The sequence below is a fragment of the Rattus norvegicus genome, chromosome 10 (genome assembly GCF_036323735.1).
Source record: "Rattus norvegicus strain BN/NHsdMcwi chromosome 10, GRCr8, whole genome shotgun sequence".
NCBI classification, from domain to species: domain Eukaryota; kingdom Metazoa; phylum Chordata; class Mammalia; order Rodentia; family Muridae; genus Rattus; species Rattus norvegicus.
Genome location: NC_086028.1, coordinates 60,506,930 through 60,524,349, shown reverse-complemented (window position 1 = coordinate 60,524,349; position 17,420 = coordinate 60,506,930). Strand labels below are relative to the sequence as shown.

Sequence of the window (17,420 nt, the reverse complement as noted above, 5' to 3'; positions counted from 1 at the left end):
GGAGGGGAGGAGAGGGTTCAAGTAGAGCTGCATTAGGTGGGACAGAAAGAAGTGCTCATGTTGAAGTAAAGATCCCAAGAATCAGAGCAGTTATGATTTCCAACAAGTGGAGTGCTACCTCCCACCGTGCAGAATGAACTTCAACACTACCACGTGTGCACCCCATGAGCCACTTACATGGGGAACATTGGCTAAACTTGGAATTCCTAGAGAAAACTAGACCTATTTGTCCCTGGTTATTCCTCACCAGCTATTTGCAAGCGACAGCCTTGAGTAGAAGTTTAAGTCTAGTAAGTACGTGCTATTAGGAAAGAATCTCTAGGGCTGGAGAGACGGCTCAGCAGTTAAGAGCACTGACTGCTCTTCCAGAGATCCCAAGTTCAATTCCCAGCAACCACATGGTGGCTCACTACCATCTGTAATGGGATCTGATGCCCTCTTTTGGTGAATCTGAAGACAGCTACATTGCACTCATATATATTAAATCTTTAAAAAAAAAAAAAAATTAAAAGCCTCTAATGTGATTCAAAACCCTCTGGGGAGGAGAAAAAGAACGTCCCCTGAGAAACCAGTGCCCTAACATTTATGTATAGCCCAGGCAGATAAGGTCCAGAGGTAGAAGTAGCATTTTATTGAGAATTAACTAAACCAAGCAATGGACAAGTAGAAGGCTGTCATCTAACTTATTTTTGAGACAGGGTCTCACTGTAGTTCTGGCTAGCCTTGAACTCACAGAAACCCACTTATCTCTGTCTCCCAAGAGCTGGGATATAACAAAAGCATGCCCCAGCACAGCTTAATTCGTTTATTTCTGGTGCCAGGACCTTAAGCATGCTAGGCACAGACTGTACCACAGAGCTGTGTGCCCAGCACCCCTGCCCCATTGTCTAATTTCATGGAGAAAGTACTGTCATTAATAACTGAACTTTACGGGGCTGGGGATTTAGCTCAGTGGTAGAGCGCTTACCTAGGAAGCGCAAGGCCCTGGGTTCGGTCCCCAGCTCCGAAAAAAAGAACCAAAAAAAAAAAAAAAAATAACTGAACTTTACAATCGAGGAAACAGTCACAGAAAGGCTAAGTATCTTACTCAAGATTGGATGATTCAGACCCCAAAGTTTACATTCTTGCCTGTTATCATTACCCCCCTCCACTTGTTTTGAGACATGGATCTCAAATTTATTGTCCAGGCTAGCTTGGAGCTTCTGGGCTCAAGAGTTCATTTGCCCCAACCTCCTGGGCAACTGGGACTGTAGGTACATACTGCTGCTCCTGCTTTTGGTTGGTTTCTCTGCTGTCCAGCAAAAGGTAAGCAAAATGTACCACTTGCTATAGGCTAAATGCCCAACCTGGGCCTCCACTTTCTACTGTGTAACGTCGGGAAGGAGGGCATGGTTTATACTAAATGCTTTCTAGGATAACAAACACAGAATTGTATAGTCAACCTAACCACATCGTCTGATGGGTTCGATCTGCAAAAGGTTTGTCCTCTTTTCAGAATATCTACTTGTTTTCTGCATCTTGATTACACCCAGGATTTCTAAAGCTCTGCGGAAAGACAGTGCCCTATCAGAGTCTCTCAACAGCCCCAGCCACAGAGCGTTTACCTGCAGCCTCTGTGGTACTCCTTGTTGGGGCACGTTTGAAGAACTCGACTGGCTGAGGGGAGAGTGCTGGCTGATACCTTCAGACAATGCATTAGAGACCAGGTGAACTTTACTAGCCTGCCAGCTTTTTGCTGTGTTAAGGACCCTTTTAATTATGTTTCAGGAGAAAGTTGGGGGACAGAGTTAAGGGGAGGCTGTGGCTCTATAAGGAAATGGATTCTTTGCCCTGTTCCCTTTGCCTGCTCTGGAGGTGTAATAAAGCTTCCCTCTCCTCCCCCCCTCAGCTCTCTGCAGGCAAAAGTGATTTCTTCCTTCTTACAGGACTCCTGATCCCATCAGTTCACCACTCCTGAGATAAGAACCACCCATTTTCTCGCCACCTTAGGCAGCGATACCTCGACTGGGAAGACAGGACAGTCACTGAGGAGGATCGTCAGACACTCCGTGGATCTGCTGCTGTGGCTGAGGAAGATGCGCAGCAGCCTAGCAGGCCGCCTCTCTGAGCACATCTCTTGCCACCTCCGCAGATACATCGGATGTTGCGTCGCCGCCCCGCCTCCTCTTGCTCTGTATCTGCCCAAACCCAGGCTGGCAGAACTCGGGAGTGGTGGGGAGCGTGGGCGTGCTGCGGGGCGACCATGGCTGTAGACTGTTACCTCCGGTTCCCACAGTAACAATCGAAAGCCACGGTTGCCCTGGAGACGCGGGGGCGGGGCTTTCAGGCTGACGTCAGCATCGCGGGCGGCGGGGGTAGCGCTAGTGTCTGCGGGGCTAGCGCCCACTGTAACCCACGGGGACCTTGGACGGGCGTGCCCGAGGGAGGCGCCTGCGCTGCATCAGCACCGCGGACAGCGGCGCAGGGAGGCGCGGAGGGGCTGGGGGTCGGCGGTCCTGGGGCGGGGCCAGGCGTCGGTGGCCGTGACTGGAGACTGTTACTGAGGGCGGCCCGGGCAGTAAGCAGTCTAGAGCCAAGGTGCCGGCGCGCTGCCCGGGCGGGGATATCCCGTCGCCCGCAGTTGAGAGTGATGCTGCTTCTCAGGTCCCCTCCCTCCGCCCAAGCGCGCGCGGACAGACACGCGACCGTGACGTCAGAGTCCTGTGACGTCAAAGATGTCCCAGTGGGGAGGCACTTCCGGCGGTGGGGAGCGGTGGGGGGGTAGGGCGGGGCGGCCTGGTCGAAGCCCCGCCCCCGCCTGGTCCTGAGAGGACAGCTCCGCTTGCAGAGGCGGGAAGTCCTGAGCTCAGTGGGACAGTCGGATGGGACGGGACGGGACGGGACAGGGAAGGGGCGTGTGGGCAGCATGCGGGACGGGGGTCCCAAGAGAGCCGCAGGGCCGAGGTGTGTGTCTGTCTGTCGTGGGCGGCCTGGCTCAGTCAGTCGGGGCCATCTAGGCTGAGTCACCGCTCTGCGGACAGGGGAGAAAATGAGGGGGCGCGTCTCCTGAGACGCCAGCACCTTCTCCCCACTTTCTTGAAAGGATGGCGCAGGAGCCGCTCAGCCTCGGGAAATGGAGTCGGGGGCTCGGTTCTCCGCTTGATGCTTCTCCAGAGTGTCTGCGTCTGCATTTGGGTGCTCGGCAGGTGCTGCAGAGGGTTGGGTCAGCCGCCGGCCCCTGGTCCACCAAGCTGAAAGGAACCTTCGTCCCTCCCACTCTGCCCCCATGCTCACTCCGGAGTCACCCTCCAACCCGCCGCCCCTCCGCTCCACTCTTTGCCCTCCCATGGTGTCCGCGCATCAGCCCATCTCCGACTGACCGTGGGTCCTTACCTGTCGGGCCGCGTCGCACCAGTGCCGGCTTGCCTCCCGCAGCCCGGCCGGCGCCGCCGCTTTTATAGGCGCGCGTAGTACTCGTGCGGCGGCTCATTCATGCGGCCGCGGCTCCTACACACTGACGCGCTGCCGACGTCAGCAGAGAATTTAGGAAACGGGAAAAGAGGCTATTTATAGTGGCAAGCGGGGAGGGGGGGCGTAGGGGAGGACGGGACGAAGCGACAGGGAGTTGGGAGCGGGAGGAGGGTGCGCACGGGGAAGCAGGATTGGGTAGGGGAGTACGTAACCCCAGGCTTGGCCTCCAAGGGGTTAACTTTCCGGAACTGCAGGCGACGGGCTGGGGGAGAATAGTGCAGGGAGGGTGCGGCCCGTTACGCGTTTATTCACTCTTCCCTTCCGGGGCTTTGAAAGTCCTAGGATCTCAGTCCTCTTTCGCCTGGATCTCAGGGGTCCTCCCTTGGTAGCCCCAAAACACACTGCTCATTTCCTAGACCAGACAGCCCTATGACGCCAGAAGATGCCCCGCGATGCTATCACTACCATTCAATACCATTTGGCCACTGTGGTGTCCTCTCTCTCTCTTGGTGTGTGTGTGTGGGGGGGGTGCGAGCAAGGGAATGAGACTGGATCGGTTTAGGAGGGGAGTAGAGTGCACCTCGGACTTTGACATCTAGGGGCTGGGCAAAGAAGAGTGGGGAAGCCTAGGAGTTTGGGAAGGCTTCCTGACGGCCACAGGAGGAAAGGTACCAGTCAGATGGTGGAAGCCACGGGGAAAATCAGGGAGTTTAGGAGAGTGGTCTGGACTTTAGAAATGAGCAGAAGAAAAAAAAAAAAAGAAAGAAAGAAATGAGCAGAAGATCCTCTGTAAGAGTTTGGGAAATATATGTCTGGGGTATCCACGAAAGGAAGGGCTAGCCTGCCAAATGCTGGAGAGCACAACTTGGCAGTGCCCAGCACAGCGCTGAGGGGCCACGTCAGCATAGGAGGACTGCATAGGCAGAACCTGTGAGAGAGGGAAGGAGACTAAGGGGCTCAACAACTTGGCGGGGGGTGGAGGTGGAGGTGGTGGTGGTGGTGGTGGTGGTGGTGACGGCGGCAGGGTACCCCTTTCTAGAGGAATCAGAATTGACTAAAGGGCTCCTATGATGTGAAGCAGGTTCTCTAGAACAGTCCGATTCTATCTTCAGGCTCTAAATGGGGGCGTCATGCGTTCGCGGAGAGGAGAAAGCTGCACCAGGATGACCAGAGGAGCTCAGGAAGAAGGGGAAAGCCGAGTTAAAAGGAGGGGCATGGTGGCGTGCATCCTAGCACGTGGGAGGTAGACAGATCTGTGAGTTCAAGGCTACGAGGCTACATAGACCTCAGACTGCGGTGATGGGGGGCGTGGAGGAGGAGAGGAGAGGAGAGGGGAGTACACGGAGGAGAAACTTGGGTTGTTCCCATTCGTGGTTGGTCCCATAACATCGCAAGAAGGACTTGAGTCGATGGAGAGGGATGAAATAAGCAGGAACTGAGACCCAGCCGACCTCGTATGGGTGAACCAGTGGATAAACTTCATTGTGTAAAAGACATACAGAGACTTCTCTCCAGACTCACATGATCTAATCCCATTAAAAGGAGAAAAGATTTAAAAGAGACAACATCAGAGACACCCTTGTTTGCCGTTTGGGATTTGGCCTCTGATTTGGTGGGAGAACTCATAATTGTCAAAACTCATCCCTAAGAGCACTTCTGGGGAGCCTTCTTATCCCCAACACCCCATTACACTTCCGCTTCAGACCCAAGGCATATCCGTCGACAGAGACCCTGTTCAGTTCTCCCAGAGCTCAGAAATTGCGGAGCCCACTGTGGGACTGCAGTGTTTGTCTTGTATGGACACTGTTCGGAGACACAACGTAGTAAGTGGATTAGATGGAGCCGGAGCACACCGCCGCGAAAGCCTGGTGAGTCTTGAGGACTCTTCGAACCAGAAGCCTAGGCCTGGCGCTAAAGTCCCCGGCCAAAGAAACGCAGCCTCTAGGGGGCGCCCAAGACCTTGGTGTCTCACTGGTACAGCTAGAGGCCAGGCCGGCGGGCTCCGGGCGAGTGACTCAGCCACTACCTCAAGCGGGGGAGTGGGGGCTCGAGGACAGCGTGGGGAGCGGCAAGCGCAGCCCCCACCCGCCCTGAGCTCCGCGCGGTTGCTAAGCTCTCCAAGGCCTCTGAGAGATGAGATCCCCGGAACCTCATTGGTTACCATAGTAACTCTGCACCCCAGCCTCTCCGGCTTGGCCACGGAGGAAGGCACAGCCAATAAGAAGCTGTGGGCGGTTTGGGGGGACCCCCCCTGTGGTGTGGGCGGGGGTCAGGAGGTGCGGGGAAGAGGCGGAGCGTGGGCCACGGAGGCGCGGTGCCTGTAACGGTGCTTGTGCCTCCGCCCCGCTATGCAGGGACATTTCCGGTGAGCACCCAAGAGCTGGTGCACGGTCCCCTCCCTCCTAGAAGAGGCGTCGCCAACATGAATTGAGCCCTCCTTCATGTGGCGTATAGGATTTTTTTTTTTGAGGGGGGTCTCAAGCCGCCGGTTCTCGTGATATCTCTCGAATGGTGTATTGGAACAGTTTAGGATCCCTCAAAACTGTTTAGATGGGGGGTGGGGGAGTTGAGAGGCATGTCCCAAGGGGGCTTTGTCCAGCTACGTCCAGTGGAGGGTTCTAGGGTCCTTCTGGAGACCGGCAAGTTCGGGGAGGGCTCTTTGGTAGGTCCTCTTCCCTGTTTCACATACTAGCCTCTTCAGAAGCCCAAGACATTGGGACTCCGGGAGAGGGGCGGACTGCCTGTGTAAACATGCGCACCCTCGAGTGTCACTGCTGGGACAGTGTTTGAATGTGGACGGTTTATGATATGCATACTGATAACATGTGTCTGGGGGAGAGTTGGAATTTTTCTCCCCAGTGAGTTCAAGTGAATAATGGTGCTCAGAAATGCCTAATAAAAGCCACCCTCGTCCGGCTCCGAACTTATTTACCTTCAACTCACGTAAGATTTCTAAAATCGCCCTCTCACAACATACTGTCAGTAGTGTTCCAACCCGATCCCCCTTTTAAAGATAGGGCCTCATGTAGTAGAGGCTGACCTTGAACTCCTGGTCCTCTTGCTTCCAACTCCCGAGTGAATGCTAAGATGATTACAAGAGTGCGCCACCAGCCCTGGCTTGAGTTCCCCATTTGAAGACAGAACCTTTTCCGAATTGGTGCAATATTACTTTTAAATATGTACTCGGAAGCACTCAGCACAAAACCCCAAGGTTTACGGGACTCCCAGGTCCGATCGATATCTGGGTCTCCAGGTGGGCACATCTGGAAGCGCGCGAACCTTCAAGATCTCCAGCTCAGCTCCGCATCTGCAAGCCTCCAGCCCAGGTGTGCGCCAGAGGTCGCAGCCCAGCCGTACACAGCCCCGCGCGGCCGCGAGGTGGCGCCATGGCCGCAGCAGCGTCTGCCGGTTCGGGCCGCTCCAGATAAGAGTGTGCGAAAAGCGCGGAGGGGCTGAGACGCGATCAGGACGCGGGGAGGACGGACCGGCAAGACAGACCGACCGGGGGCCCGGCGGGCGGAGGGCAGCGCACTGCAGCCACGTCCCCCCCTGGATCCGCCGGCAGCCGGGCCCGGGGCTTCCGACATGCCCCCCAGGTGGGTCCTGGAGTTGGCGACAGGGAAGGGCCAGGGACCCGGGACAGTCCGGTCCTCGCGCGCCGGCCGCCTCAGGAGCATCCTCAGGCGTGGGCGCCCCAGTCGCGGCTGGCGCTTGGGGCTCTAAGTGTCTTCCCTAGAGGACTCGGGATGGCCCGACTGCTGCTCGGCGCCGGGTTCACGGCGGGGTCAGCGGCCCGGGGCCGGCTCTGCCCGCACATGGGCTGGGGAGGAGAGGGGAAGGCAAGGGGAGCCGGCGGGCGGGGCTGGCAGGGGCGCTGCCCTGGCACAGCTCGGCGCCTGGCAGCGGGGCGGGTGGGGCGCAGGCTAGGAGCTGCCACCGCCTCAGGGAGGGAAGCCGGGCTGGGCTGCCGCCGCAGGTAACGGGCCGGCGAGGCCCTGCGGGCCAGGCGGGGAACAGGGGCGGGCGTGCTCGCCGGAGGGCAGGGCGGCTTTAGGTTTGGTGTGGGTCCCCGCGGCCACCAGGCTGCTGAAATTGGGGGCCCAGAGGAGAAACTGGGGGCCGGGGAGAGGGGCTGGGGCCGGCGCGCTCCTCCCGCCCTTTCTGAAGTTGGGAAAGTTTTCCCCAAGTTTGGGGCGGCAGTGTTTCGGGGGAGACGGGGCGGAGGGGAGCTGGGGAAGAGATGTAGAGCCGAGGCCCGGGCTGGGTCCAGAACGCGGGTGGGGCGCAGGCCAGGGTCAGGGCCGCAGCCGGCTGTGCGCCGTGCCCGCCCGGGGCGCTGCCCCCTCCCTCCCCTGGGAGCTGCGTGGCTCCCCCCTCCCCCCCACCTGCTTCCTGCCTCAGCCTCCTGCCCCGATATAACGCCCTCCCCGCGCCGGGGCCCGGCCTTCGCGCTCTGCCCGCCACCGCAGCCACTGTCTCCGCTCCCCGTGCCGGGGCGGCGGGCCCAAACGAAGGCCTGACAGCCCCCGGCCAGGGCGGCGCCTGGATGGGCATCGTGCTCCTGTCTTCCTTATCACTTCCCCTAACCGGGGCAACTTCTCTCGAGGCGGGAGGCGCTTCTAAATCGGCTCCTTTTCTCCCCACTTGGGCAAACTTTTCGGCCCTGAATGACTTTTCCTGAAGCGGACATTTTACTTAAATCGGGTAATAGTCTCCGAAAGGGTCATTTCGCCCTAACAGATTTCTCCCTGGAAGTTCCCAGCACCCAGCTCCAGTGCCCAGGAGCATCTGGGTCTGGGACAAATAGGCTAACCTGGCCTCCTCTCCATCCACAGCCTTGATCTTCCTGCTCCTTCTGTCTAGGGCCAGCGGGCCTAGGCTGCCACTCCCGGAGGCCGCTGATCCTCCTCGGCTGCTGTTCAGGCCGAGGTGCTCCATGCCCCTGCTCAGCTGAGGGGAAGGGGAAGCGGAGGGGAACAGACTGGGTTGGGTTCAAGAGGCAGGGGCACTGTACTGCGTAGCTCTGACCCAGCTGGTGTGTGTCTCCCGCAGGAGAGTGTGCTGGGCAGACGATGCTGGACGCGATGGAGGCGCCTGGCCATTCGAGGCAGCTACTGCTGCAGCTCAACAACCAGCGCACCAAGGGCTTCTTGTGCGACGTGATCATCGTGGTGCAGAACGCCCTCTTCCGCGCTCACAAGAACGTGCTGGCAGCCAGCAGCGCCTACCTCAAGTCCCTGGTGGTGCATGACAACCTGCTAAACCTGGACCATGACATGGTGAGCCCGGCCGTGTTCCGCCTGGTGCTGGACTTCATCTACACCGGCCGCCTTACTGACAGTGTTGAGGCCGCAGCAGCGGCGGCGGTGGCCCCGGGCGCCGAGCCGAGCCTGGGCGCTGTGCTGGCTGCTGCCAGTTACCTGCAGATCCCTGACCTCGTGGCTCTGTGCAAGAAGCGCCTCAAACGGCATGGCAAGTACTGCCACCTGCGGGGAGGAGGCAGCGGCGGCGGCGGCTACGCGCCTTACGGGCGGCCCGGCAGGGGCTTGAGGGCTGCCACGCCCGTCATCCAGGCTTGCTACTCGTCCCCGGCCGGGCCGCCGCCGCCGCCTGCCGCCGAGCCGCCGTCGGGCCCCGAGGCAGCGGTCAACACCCACTGCGCCGAGCTCTATGCTTCGGGCCCGGGCCCAGCAGCCTCACTCTGCGCCCCGGAGCGTCGCTGCTCCCCGCTTTGCGGCCTGGATCTGTCCAAGAAGAGCCCGCCAGGTTCCTCGGTCCCCGAGCGACCGCTTAGTGAGCGCGAACTGCCTCCACGTCCGGACAGCCCTCCGGGTGCGGGGCCTGCAGTCTACAAGGAGCCACCGCTCACCCTGCCGCCGCTGCCGCCTTTGCCCTTCCAAAAGCTGGAGGAGGCCGTACCGACTCCAGACCCGTTTCGAGGAAGCGGTGGCAGTCCGGGACCCGAGCCCCCCGGCCGCCCCGACGGCTCCAGCCTCCTCTACCGCTGGATGAAGCACGAGCCAGGCCTGGGTAGTTATGGCGACGAACTGGTCCGGGATCGAGGCTCCCCGGGCGAGCGCCTCGAGGAGCGCGGTGGGGATCCTGCCGCCTCACCCGGGGGTCCCCCGCTCGGCCTGGTACCCCCGCCACGCTATCCCGGGAGCCTGGACGGGCCAGGCACAGGAGCCGACGGCGACGACTACAAGAGCAGCAGCGAGGAGACTGGTAGCAGCGAGGACCCCAGCCCACCCGGAGGCCACCTGGAGGGCTACCCATGCCCGCACTTGGCTTATGGTGAGCCTGAGAGCTTTGGTGACAACCTGTACGTGTGCATTCCATGTGGCAAAGGCTTCCCCAGCTCGGAACAGCTGAATGCACACGTGGAGGCTCACGTGGAAGAAGAGGAGGCGTTGTATGGCAGGGCAGAAGCTGCTGAGGTGGCTGCTGGGGCCGCCGGCCTCGGGCCCCCCTTTGGTGGCGGTGGGGACAAGGTCGCTGGGCCGCCGGGTGGCCTAGGAGAGCTGCTGCGGCCGTACCGCTGCGCGTCCTGTGACAAGAGCTACAAGGACCCGGCCACGCTGAGGCAGCACGAGAAGACACACTGGCTGACGAGGCCCTATCCGTGTACCATCTGCGGGAAGAAGTTCACGCAACGCGGAACCATGACACGCCATATGCGCAGCCACTTGGGCCTAAAGCCCTTTGCGTGCGACGCGTGCGGCATGCGCTTCACCCGCCAGTACCGCCTCACGGAGCACATGCGCATCCACTCGGGAGAGAAGCCCTACGAGTGCCAGGTGTGCGGTGGCAAGTTTGCTCAACAGCGCAACCTCATCAGTCATATGAAGATGCACGCTGTAGGTGGCGCGGCCGGCGCGGCCGGGGCGCTGGCTGGCCTGGGAGGACTACCTGGCGTCCCTGGCCCGGACGGCAAGGGCAAGCTGGACTTCCCTGAGGGCGTCTTTGCTGTGGCCCGCCTCACAGCTGAACAGCTAAGCCTGAAGCAGCAGGACAAGGCAGCAGCTGCCGAGCTGCTGGCACAGACCACGCACTTCCTGCACGACCCCAAGGTGGCGCTCGAGAGCCTCTACCCGCTGGCCAAATTCACTGCAGAGCTAGGACTCAGCCCGGATAAGGCGGCAGAGGTGCTGAGCCAGGGCGCGCACCTGGCCGCAGGACCGGACAGCCGGACCATTGACCGTTTCTCTCCCGCCTAGAGCGCTCCTCCTAGGTGCGCCCGGCGCTGCCTGACAGCCCGGGAACAACTGGTAGCAGCGGTAGCGCCGCAGTGGTGGCCCCACCTTTCTACGCCTCACCTGGCCTCACTGTTTTGTGCCTTAGCCCGGGAAGTCAGTGGGGGAGGGGGGGAAACCCCGGGACGGGGGTGGGATAGGGGAAGGGAGATTTATATTTTTGATATCAGCTTTGACCAAAGGAGAACCCTGCCTCTCCCTGTGGTTCGTTGCCCCCCCCCCCCCCCCCCCCCGGCTCCGCGCTGCTCGTGGGGGGAAGGGTTTCATTCGGATGCTCCCAGCCCTACCTCCGGCCCTTGCGACCACACCCATTCTCACTGTGAATCTCCCAGCTGGGGTCGGAGCGTTGGGCGCAGTTGGGGAGAGGGGAGGGGACTGAGCCGGCCGGAGGGCCTCCCCGTCCCCCGCTCCTGCCCAGCCCGGGACTGATAATGTGAAGTTCCTCATTTTGCACAAGTGGCACTAGCCCCAGGGCCAACCCTTCCTTTCCTCACCACCAGGGTGGGCAGCTCTGGCGCCAGGGATGACAGCCCTGGCCCATCTGTCTCTGCTTCCGAGGTGTCCCCCTCCTCTTCCTGCCCCCCCTCCCACCCCCAGGACCATATTTATTGCATGCGCCCTAGGTGGCCCTTATCCTGAGCCCAACTTTAGCTGGGCTGGAGAGAGGTCTCCTTCCTTCGTTCCCGTTCTGTCCCTTTGTATATTCTCTACTCTGTACACAGGCTCTTCCAGAGCCGCTTCCATTTTCTATACTCAACCAAACAGCAATAAAGCAGTAACCAAGGTCCCTAATCCTGTGGCTCTCTTCTGCCCCTGCACCAGGGTGGGTGGCAGGGCCCCATCACAGGTGTACATGCCCAAACCGGCATTCCCTCCCAGTCCCAAAAAATAGACCAGGAAGAGGTCGATTATGTTTCATAACTAAAAATTTATTAAGGAAACAAAACCAGAATTCCAAATGGGACAGAAAGAAGAAAGGTTCTCCCCATTTTCCCCCCAGCCCCAAGTCAATGGCCTTCACAGCCAGAGGAGAGGACCTCAAAGGAAGCAGCCTGGGCCTTACATTCATGAGAACCTGTCTTTTAAGCTCCGACCCCTGTGCACTGTCCTGGGCTCTCCTGCACAGCACCCGTGGTGAAGCACTGCTCCTCCTAAGGTGGGTTGTGTGACCCTATCGAGATTCACTCCTGCTCTGCCTGAGAAGGCCTTCTCAATGCTCCTTTACTTCTGTGCTAGAACGAAGGAATTTATTCCTGGTAGGGAGCCTCCAAGTGAGGTTGTGAACAGAGAGGCAGAAAAAAAACCCAAAAGAGCCAAAACCCTCAAAGGCTAAAGGGCCCTGTGTCCCCTCTTCTGTGTAGAGAAGTACAGTGGCAAAGCCGGAAACAGGCTCAACACCCCAGGCACCTCTGCCAGTCTGGAGGCTTCTCAGAGGTGAGGTGTGAGGGACTGGGAAGGAAGGACAGCTGGGAAAACTTTATTTGGTTCCTGTCACAGGTGGTGGGATAAGATTCAGAATGAGAAGCCCCACAAGGAACTGAAGTGAGGAAGTTTAGGGGCTTTGGAGTGTTGAAAGGGGCCAAAAAAGGAAGGCAGGCAAAGAAGGAACAGGAAGGGTCTGAGGAAATTTCCCCAAGATGGGTAGCAGAGTGAAAGGAAGGCCAGGGACAGGAGTATGTGCTGGTGGAAGGCCACTCAGGAAGCATGAGCCCAAGACCAGATGTCCCTTCCCTCTAGGCCCATGACTGCCCCAAAGGAAAACAAGGGCAAAGTGCAAGACGTGGACAGGAAAAGAAACATGTGCACACGTATGTGTGTGTGCACATGTGTGTGTGCGCGTGTGCATGTCGAAGGGCTAGGGCTGCTGCTGCTGCTGCTGAACTCAGCAAGGGTCCGTAAGGCCTCAGGCCTCAGGGAGATGGAGACACCTGGGCACTCTTCCTGACAGCCAAAGCCTCTCAGGTGTTCAGGACGGAGACTGTGCAGACTGAGGGGCCTATCAGTTCTCTTGCATCTGATGAAAACTCTAGAACCTCTGCCCCTTGCCACTATAGAGTAGCTGGGTCCTCGGGGTGAGTAGGCCTCCCTCCAGCCCTGGAACCAGACAGGAGGGAGAAAGAGTGGGAGCTTGGTGGCCTATTTGGCTTGTCCACCTGTTGTCATTGTAGCCAGTCACCTCCCTGCTAAATCTTGGCAGCCCAGGAGGGTCCCGGCAGCTTCCGCCTGACCCTTGGGAGGGGCTCTGTGAGGAGCGGCTCCCCCACAGCACGGCCACGGCGTGAGGTTGGAAGAGGATGGTTTATTGTCTGGGTGGATTGGTAGCTCAGGCCCGTGGACATCTTCCGTGTTACACTGGGCGCCTGGTGGCCTCTCAGGAATGGTTCCATGGGGGTGGGCCCCAGTGTGGCCCCCTCAGCCCACCTGGGCCCACGTAAGGAAGGCTGGGATGTCCCTCACAGGCACATTCCTTGTTAGTGCCTTTACACGAAGGTTCCGATCATCCGTCAGCAACACCACTTCCCGTAGCAAGCGGATGGGCTCCTCTGTTGACAGAAATCAGATGGGCTCTACTGAGGACACAAGTGCCAAACAAACCTCCTGTCTCGGGGAGAATGTGGTCCTGGAGGGGAAAGTCCTTTCCAGATCAGAGCACCACTTCCCTGATGCTTGGAGGGTCAAACTAGGTAGGAGCTGTGCTGGGGCTATGAACTCCTTCTCACACAGGACTCTCTTGTGCCTGGTGCCTGAGAGTACTCAAACTGTTGGCATCCACAGACCTGTCTTCCAAGGACTCAGAACTAATAGGAAGCAGACTCCTAACTCTATCCCTAGCCCTAGATTCCTATTAACTGCCCTAATTCCCACTCCAACAAAGTCTCTCCTTCTAAAGGCAGGATGTGTGTGTTAATGTTTTATGTATCCAAAGGTTAAAAAACCCAAAGGTGAATAGAAAGTAGAACCGAACTGACAAATGTGGGGTGCTCGCAGGAGAGGCTTGCTAAAGGGGCCTTGTGGCTGTGGCCAAATAATCTATTAAAAAAGTAATCTGTGAACATCTATCAGTACACAGAGTAAAAAGAGTAGCAGAGGCAGGGCTGTCTTGGCTGTCTCATGCTCCACGTAGCTCTGTGTCTTAATTTCCTTATGCATTTTGTAAATACACTCACGTACATATGCTAGAGTACTCCTTTAACACTGAGCCCATACTAGCCACACTTTCTTTACTCATATTTTATATACTTAAAACATTTGTCTTACCAGTACAGACAGCCTTCATCTTTTTAGATAATTTTTACAGCAGATTTTTCCTGTCTCTGATTAATGTACAGGAGAGAACTTAAAATGGGCCCAGCAATCACTCAAGTGACATGCCAGGTCCTGGGCATGCCCGCTTGGGTGGCAGGTCTACCCCTCAGCCCTGCCCTGGCATTTCCTAGTGGAGGTCTGGCAGAGAGCAAAGGCACAGGAAGTGTCCTGTGGTGTTTGGGGACTGCGAGGGTTGGCGGGCTGCAGGATTGCAAACAGCCATGTCTGACCTGAGTAGTGCTGGCTTGCCAGCTCCAGGCGGGGAGGCTGAGAATTGGCTCTCAGCCTAGGGAGGAATTTGGGGATGAAGAGGGAGAGGCTCAGGGGGCTGATGGTGGTGAGGAAAGGGAGAAGAGGACGGACAGGGTTGGGTATAGAGGGTGAAGAACACGGCTCATGATTAAGGGAGGCCTAAGACCCTTCTGTTGCCTGGGCCTGGAATGTGAGTGTGTGGTGGGGTAGTGGTATGGGGTGCTACATGGGGTTCCCAGCTGTTGTCTGGGTCTGTCTGTAATTCCACCATTCCTGCTCTGGGCCTCAGACCAGAAGAGTCCTAGGCCTTAGGTCAGCCAACAAAGGCCCAGCATTGCTGGCAGGGGTCTGCAGGGGTTTCTGTGGATACTTTGAGACATTTTTAACAATAAACATCCTCTGTTTTGACACTGGTAACTTCACTTTGTTAGAAACCAGAGACTGTCATCTTGTCAGGCCCCATCCGCCATAATCCACATGATTTTAAAATTCAACATCGTTTACACATAAACATTTGGTGACGGTTTCTCTGTGAATCTGACAAGTTAATCTGCTAAGAATTCACACTGACAAATGGGGTTTGATTACACCAGCCGTTGCTGATGTAATTTTGATAGGGGCGGTCCCCATGATGGCAGTGGGGTTCTGTTTAGGAGTAATTCTAGGGGGTGGTGGGACAAGTTCAAATGCATCTGGGCTAAGATCAGAACTTCGGTGGTGAGGATTATTGGAACCACACTTCTCCACAGGACCTTTGCAACCTTGTTTCCCTCTTAGAAGTTGCTCTAGGGTGGGGCACAAGCTCCTCTGTTTGGCTCAGTCAGGATTCTAATTTGTCAGTTGAACATTCTAGGTCTGGCCCTCAGGGAGAATACATGTGGATTCCTGACTAGATCCTGGTATAGAAATACAAGCACAAGTGAGGGCTGTACTAAGCAATGGAGGAAACATTGAGAGGACAGCTCCTCGGGGAGCCAGCAAGCCAAGACTGAGGGCATGGATACAGGGAGCTAGTGGAGTCACACAAAGAAAATCATGAGGCTACATATGTCAACAGAGACCCACTGATAATTATTAGTTTAGCACATGACTTGGAGCTAGGAGGGGGTAGGATTCCTTTCCACAAAAAACTGTCACAGTCTTGGGAATCAGTAGCAAAGTCTCCTACATGTCAGTGACCCTGTGGGGCTGTACAGGACATTCAGGGATGAGATGATTAGACACCTGAGAGTTTCAGGGTGACCCAGAAGTGGGATTGTGCTCATCAAAACATTTTAAAACTCAGCTACAAGCTCTCCTACCTCCAGCTCCCGTTAGCCTGTAAAATGCTATAACTCACTGCAATAGAGATCAGGAAGAAAGGCCTACTCTTGGCTGGGGAGAACCTCCACGGCAGGCCTGATGTGGGTAAGTGTTCAAGAAATACCCTGAAATGGAGAGGGAGGTGAACATGGCCAAAGGAAAAAAAGTGTGCCCACTAGAGGTTCTCTACTCCTCAGGGCTGCAGAGAGCTGGACGCAGGAGACCACGGCCTCAACAAGCTATCCTGAATCGTAAGGACATTCTTGCTGTCAGAAGGAGCTCACCCTAGAAAGGAAATAGATGCAGACTGAGTGGGAAAGCCTAGCCTAGAGCAGGGCTTCCTAGGCTAGAGGCTCATCCCTAGTTGGCTCGAGATCACCTAGCACTCTTCAGGGACAGGGAGCTACGATAGGAGGCCTAACCTCTGGGAAGATAAACAAGATGGCTGCAGGCCTGCATAGGCCTGTGTGGACTTCTTAGGCCAAAGTCAGAAGACTCTTCTCAGGCACTATGGCTGGGTAGGAAACAGCAGGGTTGAGGGATGGAGGGCTCAAGGAGAGGCAAGCGGTACCTTTGCTGGTGGGCATGTAGTCCTTAGCTTTGTCTTTGCAGTAGTGCAGGCAGCAGGAAAGGATCAGGTCATCGTTGTTGCCCTGGAGAGAGACAGTGTGAAAAGCATCACTGGGCAGGAGGGGGCGCCATGCAGAGGCAGAGTACTTCCAAGGCTATGTCCTAGGGTCTTGTTCAGACATGCTTTGGCTCTGCTTGGCTGAGTCTGTCTTTGGTAATTCAGAGAGCAAGGAAGTCTCCCCTCTTGGGCCTTGAATAGTGGCTACCCCTCAGCTGCCCAGGTTCAAAGGGCTTCTTTTACTTCCCCCTTTTGGGAACCTCTTTTTTTCTTTTTTCTTTTCCAAGATAGGATTTCTCTGTGTAGCCCTGGCTGTCCTGGAACTAGCTCTGTAGACCAGGCTGGCTTTGAGCTTACAGAGATCCGCCTGTGTCTGCCTCCCCTGAGTTCTGGGATAAAAGGTGTGTGCCATCACTGACCAGCTCAGGAACATTTCTCATAGTGGACATCTTTTTGGGGGGTCTCACCAGCTGTCCAGTAATGTCCTCACTTCGGAAGGCGATAGATTCAAGTTCATTGCCACGGCTGGTCAAGGCCCGCAGGCAGGAGTCCCGACTCTCAAATCTCCGTTCAAGGAACTCGATGGATTTTCGGGCCTTTTCTTGCACCACACGGGCATAGCCCCCAGCCCGGTGGTCTGTCTCCTGCCCTTTGGCGAGGCCATCCAGCTCATTGATCACTGAAGGGACAGTTTATAATCAGCAGGTACGCCTGTCTGCAGCCTCTGCTCTCTGCCTGTTTCCTTTCTCAGCTAGGCTCCTTCACAGACAACAGAGGCCACCTTCCCATAGGAGTTTCCCAATGAATCTGGTAGGCTAGGCACTTGTGAGTATAAGGAAGGGTCTAAGACTTTTGGTGAACCCTAGCTCCTTTTTGCCTCTTCCTCTGAGCTCCAACTTCCTGACAGGGGGATCGTACAGGATTTTCTGGAGCTGGCATCCCTTAGTTATAGTATAGATCAAATGAAAGGGAACCTTGTAGACATAGGACCAAAAGGTGAGTGCGGTGCCCTTCCTCAGCTACTTGGGTCTGAGCCACAGCAGTGTAAAAGGAGACAGTTCTACTGCCTGGTCTGGCAGCACACAGGGAGCCAGAAGGAAGGAAGAAGCCACACTGAGTTGCAAGGGCCCTGGTATTTCACAAAACCATAACCTTGGCACACATTACTTCCTTGAATCTACGTGTGTGTGTGTGTGTGTGTGTGTGTGTGTGTGTGTGTATACGCGCGT

At 57.0% G+C, this 17,420-nt stretch overlaps 2 protein-coding genes, 1 long non-coding RNA gene and 2 other non-coding genes across 10 annotated transcripts in view; 1 reads left to right on the top strand and 4 right to left on the bottom strand.

Moving 5' to 3' along the window:
* Positions 1–608: 608 nt before the first annotated feature.
* LOC120095261 (uncharacterized) lies at positions 609–2,208 on the bottom strand. The gene has a single exon (NR_176819.1). It is a non-coding gene; the product is annotated as an uncharacterized LOC120095261 (long non-coding RNA).
* An 8-nt stretch (positions 2,209–2,216) lies between these two features.
* On the bottom strand, positions 2,217–2,317 carry Mir132 (microRNA 132). Its single transcript, NR_031878.1, has one exon. It is a non-coding gene; the product is annotated as a microRNA 132 (primary transcript).
* A 182-nt stretch (positions 2,318–2,499) lies between these two features.
* Positions 2,500–2,610, bottom strand: Mir212 (microRNA 212). Its single transcript, NR_031925.1, has one exon. It is a non-coding gene; the product is annotated as a microRNA 212 (primary transcript).
* Positions 2,611–6,537: 3,927 nt separating this feature from the next.
* Positions 6,538–11,495, top strand: Hic1 (HIC ZBTB transcriptional repressor 1). 4 transcript variants are annotated; one of them, NM_001107021.1, is given in 3 exon segments: positions 6,538–7,046; positions 8,503–8,940; positions 9,046–11,492. In NM_001107021.1, coding segments are annotated over 2 exon segments (2,040 nt in total). In that variant the 5' UTR covers positions 6,538–7,046; positions 8,503–8,522; the 3' UTR covers positions 10,668–11,492.
* A 116-nt stretch (positions 11,496–11,611) lies between these two features.
* Smg6 (SMG6 nonsense mediated mRNA decay factor) overlaps positions 11,612–17,420 on the bottom strand; it is a 228,111-nt gene continuing 222,302 nt past the window's right edge. For 2 of the 3 annotated variants that reach the window (XM_039085511.2, XM_039085509.2), the window contains 3 exons: positions 16,659–16,870; positions 16,135–16,216; positions 11,612–13,246 (listed from right to left, as the gene is read on the bottom strand). In XM_039085511.2, coding sequence (XP_038941439.1) covers positions 13,116–13,246; positions 16,135–16,216; positions 16,659–16,870 — 425 coding nt within the window. In that variant the 3' untranslated portion in view covers positions 11,612–13,115. The remainder of the gene's footprint in view (positions 13,247–16,134; positions 16,217–16,658; positions 16,871–17,420) is intronic. The other variant, NM_001105808.1, reaches the window with a different exon arrangement.